Source organism: Bubalus bubalis, chromosome 11 (assembly GCF_019923935.1).
Source record: "Bubalus bubalis isolate 160015118507 breed Murrah chromosome 11, NDDB_SH_1, whole genome shotgun sequence".
NCBI lineage: Eukaryota > Metazoa > Chordata > Mammalia > Artiodactyla > Bovidae > Bubalus > Bubalus bubalis.
In genome coordinates, this window is record NC_059167.1 from 65,396,469 (window position 1) to 65,411,691 (window position 15,223).

Below are 15,223 nucleotides of genomic sequence, written 5' to 3' on the forward strand. Positions count from 1 at the left end.
ACACAGAGACACAAAGTGAATAAATGCTATGAAAAATGGTACAGACAAACTTACTCGATGCAGAGTTGCCACAAATAGTCAATTTGTAAATAATGCAGTATCTATTAGGTGCAATAAAACCAAATGTCATAAAATGAGGTATGCCTATTCTGTCCTCTAAATCACTCAAACTTGATAAAATGGTTTCTTTAGCATAATTAGGGAACGTTTCACAAAGGATTGAAATATTTAGCAGAAAAGACACTTTGGCTTTTTATTCAAAGGCATATAGACTGACAGGCAATGGTTGTCTAGAGCTCCTCCCCAAATATATCCATTTTCAATACTTTTTCCTAAGGACATATTCCTCTAGTATTCTCTTTCTCATTTAAGAAAGAACATATGAAAAGCCAAAGATATTATTTTTCTAATTTTAGAAAGGACCCTGGCAGCTGCTAAGATAACAGCTACTGTCTATGGTCACAGAAGTGAATCAGGCAAGGCTTGCTGGCCATCACAGGGACCAAATGCATGATCTCTGACAGTGCTCCAACCAAGACAATGCTGCTGCTTCACAGCAACAGAAGTCCTATGTAGACCTCCTTGACCAGACCTGCTGCCTTGGAAATTTGTGGGAAAGCTAAGTAGCAGGAAGGATGACCAACAGCGTTAGCCAGTAAAGGCTTGGCTCATCCTCTCAGTCCTCAGCACATCTGCTGCAGACAACACTTCCCAGACAAAACATCATTAGTTTCTGACCAACCTACCATAAGTAAGAAATAGCCAGGGCCCATATTCCACGTTAATTTCCCAATAATTATCCAGTTACAAAGACCTGGGGAAAGTGAAGGAAAATGACATTACCACATCCTGAGAGGCATACTGGGGATCCTCTGGGTTGACTGACCAGTAGCAGTAATCAAAGCCAAACGCCACAACCTTCTCCCGGGAGTCGCCAAAGCCATTAGGTCGACCATCCACCTAAAATTAAACACAGAATCTAGTATCTTCTCTACTGTAATATCAGAATCAAATTAGAGGCACTTGATTCCTCTGCTTGTAGATAGAGATACCTAGACTGATCATAAGAACCTTTATGATATCTACCTGAAAGGGGGGGAAGAAGTAACCTTTGTCTTCATCTTGTTAGGTACAATGAAGCAACAGAGAATTAAATGTCTATCATATTATCACATATCTATATATAAACCAGACTTGTGAGACATAAGACCAGTTGGGAGAAAAAACTCTCCTTCCCTGGGCCTCCTCTTCTTACTATCATTTCTTCTCTGATTATTTCTATATAATATACCAGTCACGCATGAGTAATTCAGTCCCTGGGCCTGACAGGCTCTGTCAACCTAGAGCTTTCACAGAAGTCCCTGGGGTATCCACCTCCAAAAGGCATGTTGGACAGAAGAGCTGGGCCCAATCCAACTGCTCGGGGTAGAAGAGAGCAGCTTGGAAATTCTACCGACCTCCAGGTACTGGGGACAGTGGCATTATTCACAGAAATGCCTATCTAACTACTTAATATTTAGATTCTGGACAGGGAGAAACAATCCCTCGAACTGGGTACTAAAACCCACAGTCGAATGAGGCTGACAGAATGACAAAGAGATTCTGAGTGGATAACTGGACTCAGAAAAGAGGATAGCTGGCCAGCAAGGTGAGCAGGGGGCAGATTAGAGTGTGATCTTGGCCAAGATTTATTCTTAAGAACCAAAAATATAAGCTCTCAGAACAAAGCAGCTGAAGTGATTAGGCAACAGAGATATAAATAAGAGACAGGAGAGAATGAAAGGTCTTTTGTCCCTGGGGAGCTCCTGTTGAAAGTCTGGCAGGTTTCTCTCTCAGCAGTGAGCTACTGACAAAAGGAGATGGATCACATCATGGGAGGAACACAAGAGTGGATGTAGCTGGGGGGACTGGGGTCCAGAAAACCCTCCTCCTGCAAGTCAGCTTCCTCAGCTCTCAGGAATGTCAAATACCACCTGCAAGCTGACCACAGCAGCATTCACATGGCTGGCTTCCCTGTCCTCCACTACTCAAGGCTCAGAAACAAAGAATCCTTTCCACTTCCCCTGGCCTGGGAAAAGAAAAGAATGGGATGGGGGAAATAAGCCAGAGGAAGTAGTAAAGGTAGGGAAGGAAGGTGCCAGTGTCTGTCTAGTTGTGACTCAAAGATCAGTCAGATCTATGGAGAGTATTTACAGCAAGACTTGGGCTAATGCCCAACTGTCTTCTGGGGTCTAAAGTCTTTACTTGGCCTCACTGTGGCTAAAAATGAGTTCTGTATTAGCAGATGCATACTAAAACCCCTGCTAATGCTTCTCAATGAAATGATATTCAATAAGAAGATTGAGCTAACGTCTAATAGGAGGTCAGGTAAGTTAAACATATGCAAAAATTGTCCCCCAACATGATTTAAGCTGGCCATGTGTTTACTTTCAAAATATCTACTACTAACCAGTTTCCAAAATAGCTGTACCCCATTTGGTAGAACTTGGGTTCCAGTAACTACATCCCCGGAACTTCTTCCCTGTTATATTTTTATATTTGCTTTGTGGTTGGTCAAAGCTCTTCTCACAAATGCCCTTATATGCCCTTTCCTCTTCCACTCCCTCTCTCTAAATGCATTCACATACACACCTTCACCCCAGAAGTCACTATAATTAATACTAGTTCTTCAGGGGAAAGAAAAAGGAAAACAATTTTAGGCTTACCTTTAAATTCCTGATTTTTGCCACTTTGCCATTAACTTCCACAATAATTTTTCCCCCTTCTTTGATCTCCCTAGAAGCAAGACACAAATTTTTAAAATTAATCAGGAAAAGAGCAGCTGAGACCAGCACTATTGGGACAAAATATTTCCCCTACTGCCGTCTCCACAACTAGGGTGTCTGAAGCAGTCCCCGAGCTGGCATGCTTCTCTGGATTGTTAGAATTTGGCTTGGGCACAGTGAAGAGTCACTGTTATTGGGTACCCTCTATGTGCTAAGCATTGTATTAAGTACAGCATACACTATACTTAATCCTATGCTATCCTCTTAACACACCGTCCTGACATAACTCCCTGACAGATCTTTTTTTTTAATAAATGGAAGACTAAGAGGTCACACAGCTAGCAGTGGCAGAGCCTGAATTTAAATCCAGATCTGTCTAACCACAAAGCCATATGCCTCAGAAATCAGGCTTGGGAAACCCTGAGAATATCCTCGGCTCAGCACACAGCATGGCATCATTTCTCGTTTCCTCTGATATTTTCAGCATAAATAAATATAATGAAATATTTTATTTCATTATAAAATAATGAAAAAGGTTTCAGAGTCCTTTCTGTTGAGACCTGAGAACATATTTCCTAAATCCTTTCCTTATATTATCTTCTTAAGTCAGAATAACAGCCAAGATCCTTAAGGATCTTCCTAAATTGTAGTTATGTAGTAACACTTCTAACAACTAACCAACACTTAAATTCACTTTAAGGGGCTTAATCCAAGTGATTCATAAACCTGAAGCCCAAAATGAATGGAATACACTCCATTCTAGATATGAAATCTTTTTTCACAACATAAAGAGCTTTAGCTAAAGTGCTTAAGGCCAGGGACTTCCTGGTGGTCCAGAGGTTAGGAATCTGCCTTCCAATGCAGGGGCATGTGGGTTCCATCCCTGGTCTGGGAAGATTCCACGTGCTGTGGGGAAACTACTGAGCCCATGTGCCTCACTTAAGACCTGAAACAGCCAAATAAATAAATAAATATTTTAAAATAAAGTGCTCAAGGCCAGAATATTAACAGATGGGAGTTAACGCACTGGCAGTTTCTGCTACAGTAAAAACTATCAATTAAATTATTCCTGGCCTGGGACCTGAAAGTTGAGAAAATATGTTTAGTGTCATTTTTATCTTCCCTCAGGGTTCCCAGGATGTGGCCTTGAGGACTTGGGGGGAGGGGATGGCAAGGGATACACAGTGAGACAGGGGTCTTTAGATTTAAGATTATTTTTGTAAACTAGTCAGTGCATTTGGAATAAAGTACTGGAAAAAAATTTCCTTCTCACAGGTGATGGCATTCCTGTTACTTAATTTCCTCAAGGTTCTGATGCTCTTTCTTTCATATTTCATACTAGACAGAACTTAAGGCAGTACGGATATACTTTGTCCCCCAGAATTATAAAACTGCATCCCCTGCCCCTAGCTCTCCTAAAGAAAATCTTTCAGTTTTGGTGTTAAGATCATTTTTTTTTCCCTTCTGCATTTAAAAGTAGGTTTGATTCTCCCTTTACCCACTATAAAATACACAGACTATAGTAAAATTGAGCAACAAAGAAAGTAAGAGGAAAAACTTTTGCAAATCTATTTAATCTAATTTTTTTAAGTGAGCCCTTTCTTAAGGATTCACCTAGGACTCTGGCATAAAGCAGCCAAAATAAAAAAGGGTCTTGAATTTGACCTCTTGACAAAAGGATATGACACTATAGTTGGTGAGATGCCACCCCTTCCCTGCCTGACCCACAGCCATTGGTAACCTAGTGGTTCCAAAATATTCTAAAACAAAATAAAGACAAATTAAAGTTGAGCAGAAGAGAAAGAACATCAACCTCAACAGGGCAGCTGACTGCACAGAGTTCAAAGAAGTCTGCTGTGGCTACCACCACTTGCCTCTGGGGCTTGAATTCTACCAACAGGCATTCATTCCTTAGGATTAAAGGTTTTGCAAAGGAATAAATCCTCAGTTATGCACTGACTCCTAGGACAGTTTCTCAAAGTGTGGTCCACAGGCTTCACTCATTAGAATTACAGGAGGTGGTGGAGCTGCTGCTGCTGCTAAGTTGCTTCAGTCTTGTCCGACTCTGTGCGACCCCATAGACGGCAGCCCACCAGGCGCCCCCGTCCCTGGCATTCGGAGCTAGTTAATTTGAATTCCTCTTAACAAGTTGTATTATAACAAGCTCCCCAGGTGAACTGTATGTATCCTATAATTTGAGGATCACTGTCTTAGAAAATGGCCAAGCCATTTCCACTTGTTATCTACTCATTTATACAATTGAAAATAACAGCTAAGAACAAGGAGGAATAAAAATAGCTGTTAAAAATTATATAGCTAGCACTTTATCAGACACTTAAAAGCAGCCAGGCTCTGTTCTAAGTATTTTTAATGTATCCTTTCATTTAATCTTCACAAAAAAACCATTGAAGTAGTTATACTATTTCACAGATTTAAAAAGAAGAGCACATAAAGGGAATATAGTTCATGATAATTACCTTTTTGAAAGGGCAGTGGAAAGTGTTCCAGAGCCTACAGTATTGGCCAATATGTTCTGTCAATGATGATTTGGGACAAACAAGCGGCAGCATCTTACAATGAGACACAGATTTTCTGATTATGGGAAACAACTGTGTGGTAAAAAGGAGCGCACTAAAACCGTTTTCCATATTATCATTTTATTGATGGTCTCTACTAGTCCTACTGAGCAAACAGGCATTTGAGAAAGAAGTGCAATTTTTCTGTAATCTCAGGAAGGAGCAGCTTGGTCTGGTGAATGGAATCTTGGCTCTACCTACTTTTAGATCTTTAACAAGACCAATTTCTCATCTGGAAAAATAAAAAATGGAAGCTTGAGCTCTAAGATTTATTTCCAAGTACCACATAAGATCCATTGACTTTGTTAACTGTATCTGTGCTGATTACTTTTTTGAAGGCTGGGACAAATCACATAATCAGTAAATAGCCTATGTTGAGATGAGCCTCAGCGAAGGTGGTGGAAGTTAACAAACCCTGGAATACAGTGTGGTGAGAAGAGGGGAATAGTTTGGACTTCTTAGCTGGGGTCATGCTGGGTTTATTCATCCCGGCTCCTGAATCTTCAGCAGGCTATAATCCTCTCATACCTGGGTAACTGCTGTCTTGCCCTTCTACCCCTTGCTGCTCAAGGCTCTTAACCTGAGCTAAAAGTTAATAAGCTTTTCAGACTTCCCTGGAGGTCAGTGGTTGAGAACCTGCCTGCCAATGCAGGCAATGCAGGTTCGATTCCTGGTTCGGGAAGATTCAACAGGCCACAGAGGAACTAAGCCTGTGCACCACAACTACTGAGCCTGCGCTCTAGAGCCCATGCTCCAAAACAATAATAAACCACCTCAATGAGAAACTCGCTGGCCGCAACTAGAGAAAGCCCACACACAATAGTGAAGACCCAGGACAGCCAAAATAATAATAAATAAAATTTATTTAAAAGTTAATAAGCTTTTGTGCCCTTCTTTTCCCTTCACTTTTGTTTGACATGTTATTCTCTACTGTGGCTGCCAAACTCTTGCCAACTCTTCATTGTAGCATGTGGGATCTAATTCCGGACCACAGATGGAAATCAAACCCCTTGCGTTAGGAATGCAAGGTCTTAGCCACTGGACCACCAGTGAAGTTTCCACTGTACCACTTCTGTCTTTTCCTACTTTTTTGTCCCTTTCCCTTACCACACTGCTCTCATTATTCTGTCAACTGTATACTTTTCAAGCCAGTCACCTCCAGTCAGGACAAACACAGACCCTGCTGTGCTGTGTGCTGTGCTTAGTCGCTCAGTGAAGTCTGTCCAACTCTTCGTGACCCCATGGACTGTAGCCCACCAGGCTCCTCTGTCCAAGGGATTCTCAAGGCAAGAATACTGGAGTGAGTTGCCATGACCTCCTCAAGGGGATCTTCCCAATCCAAGGATCGAACCCTGGTCTCCCACACTGCAGGCAGATTCTTTACCAAATGAGCCACCAGGGAAGCTCTGCTCCTGCTAGAACCAAATTTTGTTCTGAGAGACAATGTCTTTTTCTGACTGCTCTGTCCAATTTTCAAGCCGTCTTGTGTCCTGGAAATTTTTAAACCTCCCAAATAGTTCCAATATGTGCCTTCAGGTCCCAAACCACATTCTGCCAGGTTTATCTCCTACCACTCACCTCCCTCCACACAGCCTCTCCTCAAAAACCCGAAACTTTTGTTTCCTAAGAGCCTAAGTCCTTTGCTCTGTGTTCTCACGGAACGCTCTCTATACCTTCTCCTCCACCTGTCAGCAAACCAACAACTCTTTCAAAAGCGTTTGGGTTCAAACACCAAGCCTTCTGTGAAGCCTTCCCTGACTTTCCAAACACGTGAGTGGAAAAATCAGTAAGAAGGGAAAGAAATTATGGACCCTGGATGCCTCAACAGCTGAGGAGTGTAGGATCAGATTGCCGCATGAAGGAAAAAAAAAAAAAAAAAAAAAACGGGAACTGGCTACGCTGAGGGAAGGGCTTAGAATGGCTTCCCCCTACTTCACACTTCTGAAGTCGCCCACAGAACGAAACCACGATCTCTCTTAGCCTCAATTTCCCTCTTATGCCTTACAACCTGCTTTCCTCCACTTCTTCACAGAGAAACCCATGTGCACGCAGAAACTCACCATTCTCCCTCAGTCCTTACAGGTACTCCAGAGCCACCAAGAAGAGACAGCAGACCGCCGACCCCTCTCCCCACTTAGAGATACTTCCCAGCCCTTCTCAGCGTATCCAGAGAGAAAGGCTCAACCTGTGCATGAAAACTTGAGCCGCGCGCGGTCCCTCAAAACTCCTGCCGGGACACAGGGACTTCGGGGACACGGACAGGACAGCCCACCCCGAGGCTTTCCACTAAGTGCTCCCCGCCAGGGAACTAATCGAAAACCCAACCCAAGCCAGGCCTTGTCCCGGACAGGCCTTTACGGTTTCCGGACGCTGGCCCCTTGGGCCACTTTGTGTCTGATTTCTCCACGCCAGACTCACTGAAGGGAGAGGCGGGGATCCCGCCTTCCTTTCCGCTCACTTGACGCCTCAGGCGCCCCCTCCCGCCCAGACTCACCTCTTGCTGAGGGGCCGGACCCTCACCGCCACCCGCACGTTGGCCATCCGTCGGCCACGGCTCAAACCCCGCAGGTCTGTCCAGCTGCAGCATCCCCGGACCCAGCCCCAAGTCAAGCCAGGACCCAACCCCTGCCTGGGTGCGGCCCCGCCTGCCCCACGCGCCTCACAGGACGACCCCGCCCATATGCGGGCCGACGCCTGGCCGGGGTGGTGCCTGCCGAGCCTCGGCCAATCCTGAGCTGGGTGGGCGGGAGGACGCCCGGGCCGCCCCGCCTCGCTCCGCCCACGCGCCTCACGGGACTGCCTCTCGCACAAGTGGGCCGGAAGCCCAGCCAGGGCTGAAGAGCCTGGACCAATCCTGAGCCTCGCGGTCGGGGTGGTGTAGATCCTGGCTGGGTAAGGCTGGCTCCCGCTTGAGAGAAACTAGCTTTTGTTTTTCCAGTGTCCGAAGCACTACAAAGTCTAGTAAATTCGTTAACACTAGACAGTTTACAGTCCTCGTTTAGTACGTTTAGTAATGTACAAAATCCTTTATTCTCTGCATTCGCCTGATCTGTCAATCCTGTGGTTAAATTTTAGGGGCAGAAATGAAGTGGGGAACACCGATGTTTTTGCTGTTCCCTTCAAGGGGCATTGTCTTTCTTTTAAGAGGCACTGGATTCGGGGTTTAGAGTTCTCACTGGCGAGCTTCTCGTAGATTGTGCTGGAAGCTCAGCGCCACCCTGACAGAGTTTCTGATCTTGTAGGGAATAGTATCGGACAGAAATGGTTCATTAATTCATCCAAGAAGTAACTACTTAGTACCTGCTCAGAGTCAAGTGCTGTTCTAAGGCCCTGAGGATACAGTCCTAACCTTCGTGGAAATTAGAATCCACAGGGAAGGGAAGAAGAGAGTAAATACGTGAATATATAATATGTCGAATGGTGCTAAATGAAACTTTTTGGAAAAAGCACGGTAAGGAAATTCAGTGATGGTCTCTGTGTGTATGTAGGGAGAAAGGTGCTACTTTATATAGGATTTCAGAAACTGTATGCGTGTTGGAGGGAGGAGGACTTGCAGGTATTAGTTTATGTATTTAACAAGTATTTCCTAAGTAGTCATGTATTACGATCAACGTCATAGCAGTGAAGAAAATAGGCAAACCTCTGACCTCATGCAGCTTGATGAGAGAAACTAATAAGTAAAACAATTTAAGTAAAATGTATATCAGATTAGCTAAGGAGTGAAAATAAAGCAGAAAGGGGGGTAGGAAGGAGTAAGGAGGGTGTTCATACTGTAAATAATATGGCCAGGTAAGGCCTTGAGAATGTGACACTTGAGAAAAATCTGAAGGTTGTAAAAAAAGAGTGTTGCTGTTCTGTGGAAGGGCAGTTTCAGACACAGGGAACAGACCCTGCACTTGGTAAAAACCTGGAATGTTAGAGGAACAGTGGGAAAGCCAGTGGGGATAGCATGGAGTGACAGAGGGAGAGAATCATAGAGGTAGCATGAGGCCATGGTAAAGCCTTTGGATTTTATTCTTGGTGAGCTGGAAAGCTACTGGACAGTGTTAAGGACAAAAGTAGAATTATTCTCAACCATAAAAAAGAATGAAATAATGCCATTTTCTGCAACATGAATGGACCAAGAGATTGTCATACTGAGTGAAGTAAGTCAGACAAAGACAAATAACATATGATATTGCTTATATGTGGAATCTTAAAAAATAGTACAAATGAACTTAGTTATAAAACAGAGTTACAGATGTAGAAAACCAATTTATGGTTATGGGGGCAGGGAGGGAGGGATAAATTAGATATTGGGATTGGCATATCCACACTACTATATATAAAATAGATAACTCATAAAGCCCCACTGTATAACACAGGGAACTCTACTCAATATAATGACCTATATGGGAAAGAATCTAAAAAAGATGTAGGTATATGTATAACTGATGCACTTTGCTAGACAGCAGAAATTAACCCAACCTTGTAAATCAACTATACTCCAGTAAAAATTTTAAAAATTAAAAAATTAAGTAAAAATTATGTAATCTATATTTTTAAAGGTTTACTCTGGCTACTGTTTTGAGACTATTTTCAGGAAAGGGAAAGGACTGAAGCCCAAGAGGGACCAGGTGGAGGCTATTTTAGTACTGCAGTGGCAGTAATAGAGTCATGGTGATGCCTTTACATGTCAGGCATGTTCCAATAGTGGTTTACCTATCCAGCCTCCTCTCTCACCTGTTTGAATGGACTCATCCCTGGAGTATTGGGACAGCTGGTTTACAATTCAAATTCACCTGGAAACCTAGTCTTCTGAATGACTTCTGTACTCACTGTGCTTTGCAGTGGAAAAAAATGGCTGTATTAGGGAAAATAGTATGAAAGTTCCTCAAAAAACTAAAAATAGAGCTACCTATGATCCAGCAATCTTTCTTCTGGGTATATATTCAAAGGAAATGAAATCACTGTCTCAAAAACATCCTCATGTTCATTGCAGCATTATGATTCGCCAAGATGTGGCAACAACCTAATTGTCCACTGAAGGATGAATGGATACAGAACATCTGATATATATATATATATATATATATATATATAGTGGAATATTATTCATCCATTATCAAAGAGAAAATCCTGCCATCTATGACAACATAGGTGGGCATTATACTGATTTAAATAATTCAGGCAGAAAAATCCTATATGATCTCACTTGTATAGAGAATCTAAAAAATCAAACTCATGGAAACAGAGTAGATAGGGAGAATGAGGATATGTTGGTCAAAGGGTACAAACACCCAGCTATAATAAGTTCTGGGGATCTAATGTATAGCAGGGTGATGTTATTTAATAATGTTGAAAATTGAATTTGCCAAGAGAATACATTTTTTTAGCTCCTAGTTTGCTTTGTGGGTAGTATATCCATTGATCTTTTCCTTTGTTAATTGGAGCATAGTTGCTTTACAATGTTGTCTTAGTTTCTGCTGTACAACAAAGTGAATTAGTAATTGTTGTTGTTGTTCAGTCGCTTGGTTGTGTCAGACTCTTTGCAACCCAATGGACTACAACACGCCAGGCTTCCCTGTCCTTTGCCATCTCCCAGAGCTTGCTCAAACTCATGTCCATTGAGTCAGTGATGCCATTCAACCACCTCATCCTCTGTCATCCCCTGCTCCTCCTGCCTTCAATCTTTTCCAGCATCAGGGTCTTTTCCAATGAGTCAGCTCTTCCCTTCAGGTGGCCAAAGTATTTTAGTTTCATCATCAGTCCTTCTAAAGAATATTCAGGATTGATTTCCTTTAGGACTGACTGGTTTGATCCCCTTGCAGTCCAAGGGACTCTCAAGAGTCTTCTCCAACACCACAGTTCAAAAGCATCAATTCTTTGGCGCTCAGCTTTCTTTATTGTCCAATTCTCAAATCCATACGTGACTACTGGAAAAACCATAGCTCTGACTATATGGACCTTTGTCAGCAAAGTAATGTCTCTGCTTTTTAATATGCTGTCTAGGTTTGTCATAGCTTTTCTTCCAAGGAGCAAGCGTCTTTTAATTTCATGGCTGCAGTCACCATCTGCAGTGATTTTGGAGCCCAAGAAATTAAAGTCTGCCACTCTTTCCATTGTTTCCCCATCTGTTTGCCATGAAGTGATGGGACTGGATGCCATGATTTTTTTAATGTTGAGTTTTAAGCCAGCTTTTACTCTCTCCTCTTTGACCTTCATCGAGAGGCTCTTTAGTTCCTCTTCAATTTCTGCCATAAGGGTGATTTCATCTGCATATCTGAGGTTATTGATATTTCTCCTGGCAATCGTGATTCCAGCTTGTGCTTCATTCAGTCCGGCATTTTGTGTGATATACTCTGCATATAAGTTAAATAAGCAGGGTGACAATATACAGCCTTGATGTACTCCTTTCCCAATTCTGTATCAGTCCATTGTTCCATGTCTGGTTCTAATTATTGCTTCTTGACCTGCATACATACAGGTTTCTCAGGAGGCAGGTAAGGTGGCCTGGTATTTCCATCTCCTTAAGAATTTTCCACAGTTGTGATCCACAGAGTCAAAGGCTTTAGCATAGTCAATGAAGCAGATGTTTTTATGGAATTCTCTTGCTTTTTCTATGATCCAGAGGATGTTGGCAATTTGATCTCTGGTTCCTCTGCCTTTTCTAAAACCAGCTTGAACATCTGGAAGTTCACGGTTCACATATTGCTGAAGCCTGGCTTGGAGAATTTTGAGCATTACTTTGCTAACATGTGAAATGAGTGCAATGTGTGGTAGTTTGAACATTGTTTGGCATTGCCCTTCTTTGGGATTGGAATGAAAACTGACCTTTTCCAGTCCTGTGGCCAGTGCCACAGTTTTCCAGATTTGCTGGCATATTGAATGTAGCACTTTCACAGCATCATCTTTTAGGATTTGAAATAGCTCAGCTGGAATTCCATCACCTTCACTAGCTTTTTTCATAGTAGTGCTTCCTAAGGCCCACTTGACTTCGCCCTCCAAGACGTCTGGCTCTAGGTGAGTGATCACAACATCATGGTTATCTGGGTCATCAAGATCTTTTTTGTATACTTCTACTATGTTTTCTTGCCACCTCTTCTTAATATCTTCTGCTTCTGTTAGGTCCATACCATTTCTGTCCTTTATTGTGCCCATCTTTGCATGAAATGTTCCCTTGGTATCTCTAATATTCTTGAAGAGATTTCTAGTCTTTCCCGTTCTATTGTTTTCCTCTATTTCTTTGCATTGTTCACTTAGAAAGGCTTTCTTATCTCTCCTTGCTATTTTTTGGAACTCTGGATTCAGATGGGTATATCTTTCCTTTTCTCCTTTGCCTTTCGCTTATTAGTTATATGTATACATATATCCTTTCCCCCATGGACCTCCCTCCCACCCTGGAATAAATCTTAAATATTCTCACCACCACTACCGCAAAAAAAAAAAAAAAGGTAATTATGTGAGATGAAGGATATATTAACCAATATTAATATTTCACAATATATACATGTATGAAATAATCATGTTGTATGATTTAAACTTCCACAATGTTATATGTTAATTATTTCTCAGTAAAGCTGGGATGGGGGAAGTATCACTATGTTAATATATTTCTATCTTGGCAATTCCCTGGCAGTTCAGTGGCTAGGATTCTGTGCTTTCACCCCAGTCAGGGAACTAAGATCCTGCAAGCCGAATGTTGGAGCCAAATACATATACATTTTATATATATACATATATATATATGTATTTATATAAACACACATTGTGTTCCCTGACCACGGTGAAAGCATGGAATCCTAGCCAGGTGTGTGTGTGTGAGTGAATGTGTGTGTATGTAGTCCTAGCCAGGTGTGTGTGTATGTGTGTGTGCATATATATATATATGTATATCTTATGTGCTTGTATATTTCTATCCTCAGGTTGGAGAAGTTGGCATAACAGTATTCTATATTTTTAGTTATATTGCTCATAAGTATTTCAACATGTGCCTTTGAATGATGAAGTCTACCTTTTTAACATAGCCATAATACAATTATCACAACCAAAGACACTAGTTTCCTAACACCATCAAATACATGAGTATGTTTTTTAACCATCTCTTTGTTTGAATAAGGATCCAAATATTGGTTGATATGTCTTTTAATCTTTTATTCAGTAGCTTCCTTGTCCCCCTCCTTTCCTGCTTTGGTATGTATTTGTTTAAGAAACCAGGCAGCTTTTTCTGTAAATTACCCACAGACTATTTAACAGATTGATCACTATGGTGATATTTAATTGTTTTTCTATCCTCTGTATTTTTTCTGGTTTAGTATTTCAATCTAGAGCCTTGATCAAATCAATTGGCACCTGTCTTTCTTTTTGTGCTATTTGCAGCCCCTAATGAGCTTCCTCTGAATTAATTAGATCATCATTTCATTAAGAGCGTAAAGGTTCTGGACCCAGTTTTTAACAGGTGGAGGCAGTCCCCACTGAAGTGACTTAGCAGCAGCAGCAGTGACTGATTGGTTTTTATGCATTATCTTGTTTATTCTTCCCAAGAATCCATGAAGTAGGTACTGTTATCATCTCATTACAGAGATGAGGAAAGTGTGACTGATACTAAATAAGTTAGAAAGAATACACAGCTAGTAAATGGTGGAACTTGGATTCAAAACCAGATCTAATTCGCCTTTGCTATTACTCTCTGTAATGTAGTAGCTAAAGACAAGCCCTGTCTCTAAATCTCTGAATTTGGAGTGGGAGATGGAAAGAATATAAGATGTGCTTGGAGAGAAAAGGCAGCTCAGATAGGTGAGTCCCACCTATCATCAGGTTTTCTGCAGAAAGGCTTCCATCCTGCAGTTTTTCAAGTAAATGTTTATTGACCAAGGTAAATGTTTATGCCCCACAAAAGCTAAGACTCAGAAAAGAAAATATGTTACAGAAAATATTATTAGTATCTACTGATCAAAAATAAGTGTATGTTGCCATCTTGAGGTAAATTAATTTTTGACAAGGAAGCATATTGAGTCTGTGTAGGGTCTCCTTGAAAATGTAATCTCACCACAGCCTTGAGGAAATGAATGACTTCCTTTTTACTAGCCTTCTACACTAAAGTGATTCAAAGTCTCAAGTAAGATATTTGTCTCCTGTTTTGGTACCCTAAATTTGGGTAGTGCAACCTTGGAGGTCCATCATCTCCTAGGAAAAGTTCATCAATTGCTAGACTCCTGCTCTTACTACATCCTAATGTAAATCTTTTCCTACAAACATTTATGTGGTTTTTCCAAAAGAAGAGAAAATTAACTTGGAAATGGTGAGAAAGGAAAAAGAAAAGGCAAAATAAAAAGAACTCTAGAACGTGATCTGCTTATCTTGAATTATACTAATTGCTAAGATAAAATTAATTACATAAGTAGATTCCCCAAATTGCAGAATAAATCTCATATAAATTCATGTTTTACAGGGATTACCTTAGGAAACTCCATAATACATTGATTAATTTTATTAATATCTCAACCCTCTATTTTGCATGTCAGGAAACCCTTTGGGTTTTCCTGTTCCTCAGACAATTTGCCTAACTATATGGAACGTTGAGAGGATAACAGGGGTCAGGTTGGCAGAATCACAAATCAGAGCAAGGGGTAAAATAAGAAAAGTGCTGGAAAAATCAGGCAACTCAAATTTCTTCAGAATGGTCTTCATAAAGTAGCATCATTCTTGTGTTGGAAGTGAATTCACAACTCTCACACATCTGGTGTAAGTAGAAAAACATTCAGAACTATTTTTGTTTGGATGGTTTTATTGATAGTATCTGGGGCTTCCCTTGGGCTTCCCCAGTGGCTTAACGGTAAAGAATCTGCCTGCAATGCAGGAGACACAGAAGACTCAATTCAATCCCTGGGTTGGGAAGATCCC

At 41.4% G+C, this 15,223-nt stretch overlaps 1 protein-coding gene across 10 annotated transcripts in view; it reads right to left on the reverse strand.

Annotated features, from left to right (window-relative positions):
• The window catches only part of STARD9 (StAR related lipid transfer domain containing 9), a 118,234-nt gene extending 110,220 nt beyond the window's left edge, over positions 1-8,014 (reverse strand). For 7 of the 10 annotated variants that reach the window (XM_044925146.2, XM_044925145.2, XM_025295833.3 and 4 more), the window contains exons 1-3: positions 7,836-8,013; positions 2,706-2,775; positions 844-960 (exon numbers count right to left, since the gene is read on the reverse strand). In XM_044925146.2, coding sequence (XP_044781081.2) covers positions 844-960; positions 2,706-2,775; positions 7,836-7,882 — 234 coding nt within the window. In that variant the 5' untranslated portion in view covers positions 7,883-8,013. Of the gene's footprint in view, positions 1-843; positions 961-2,705; positions 2,776-7,835 lie in introns of all 10 variants that reach the window. The other 3 variants (XM_044925148.2, XM_044925149.2, XR_003112371.3) reach the window with 1 other exon arrangement.
• Positions 8,015-15,223: the final 7,209 nt, after the last annotated feature.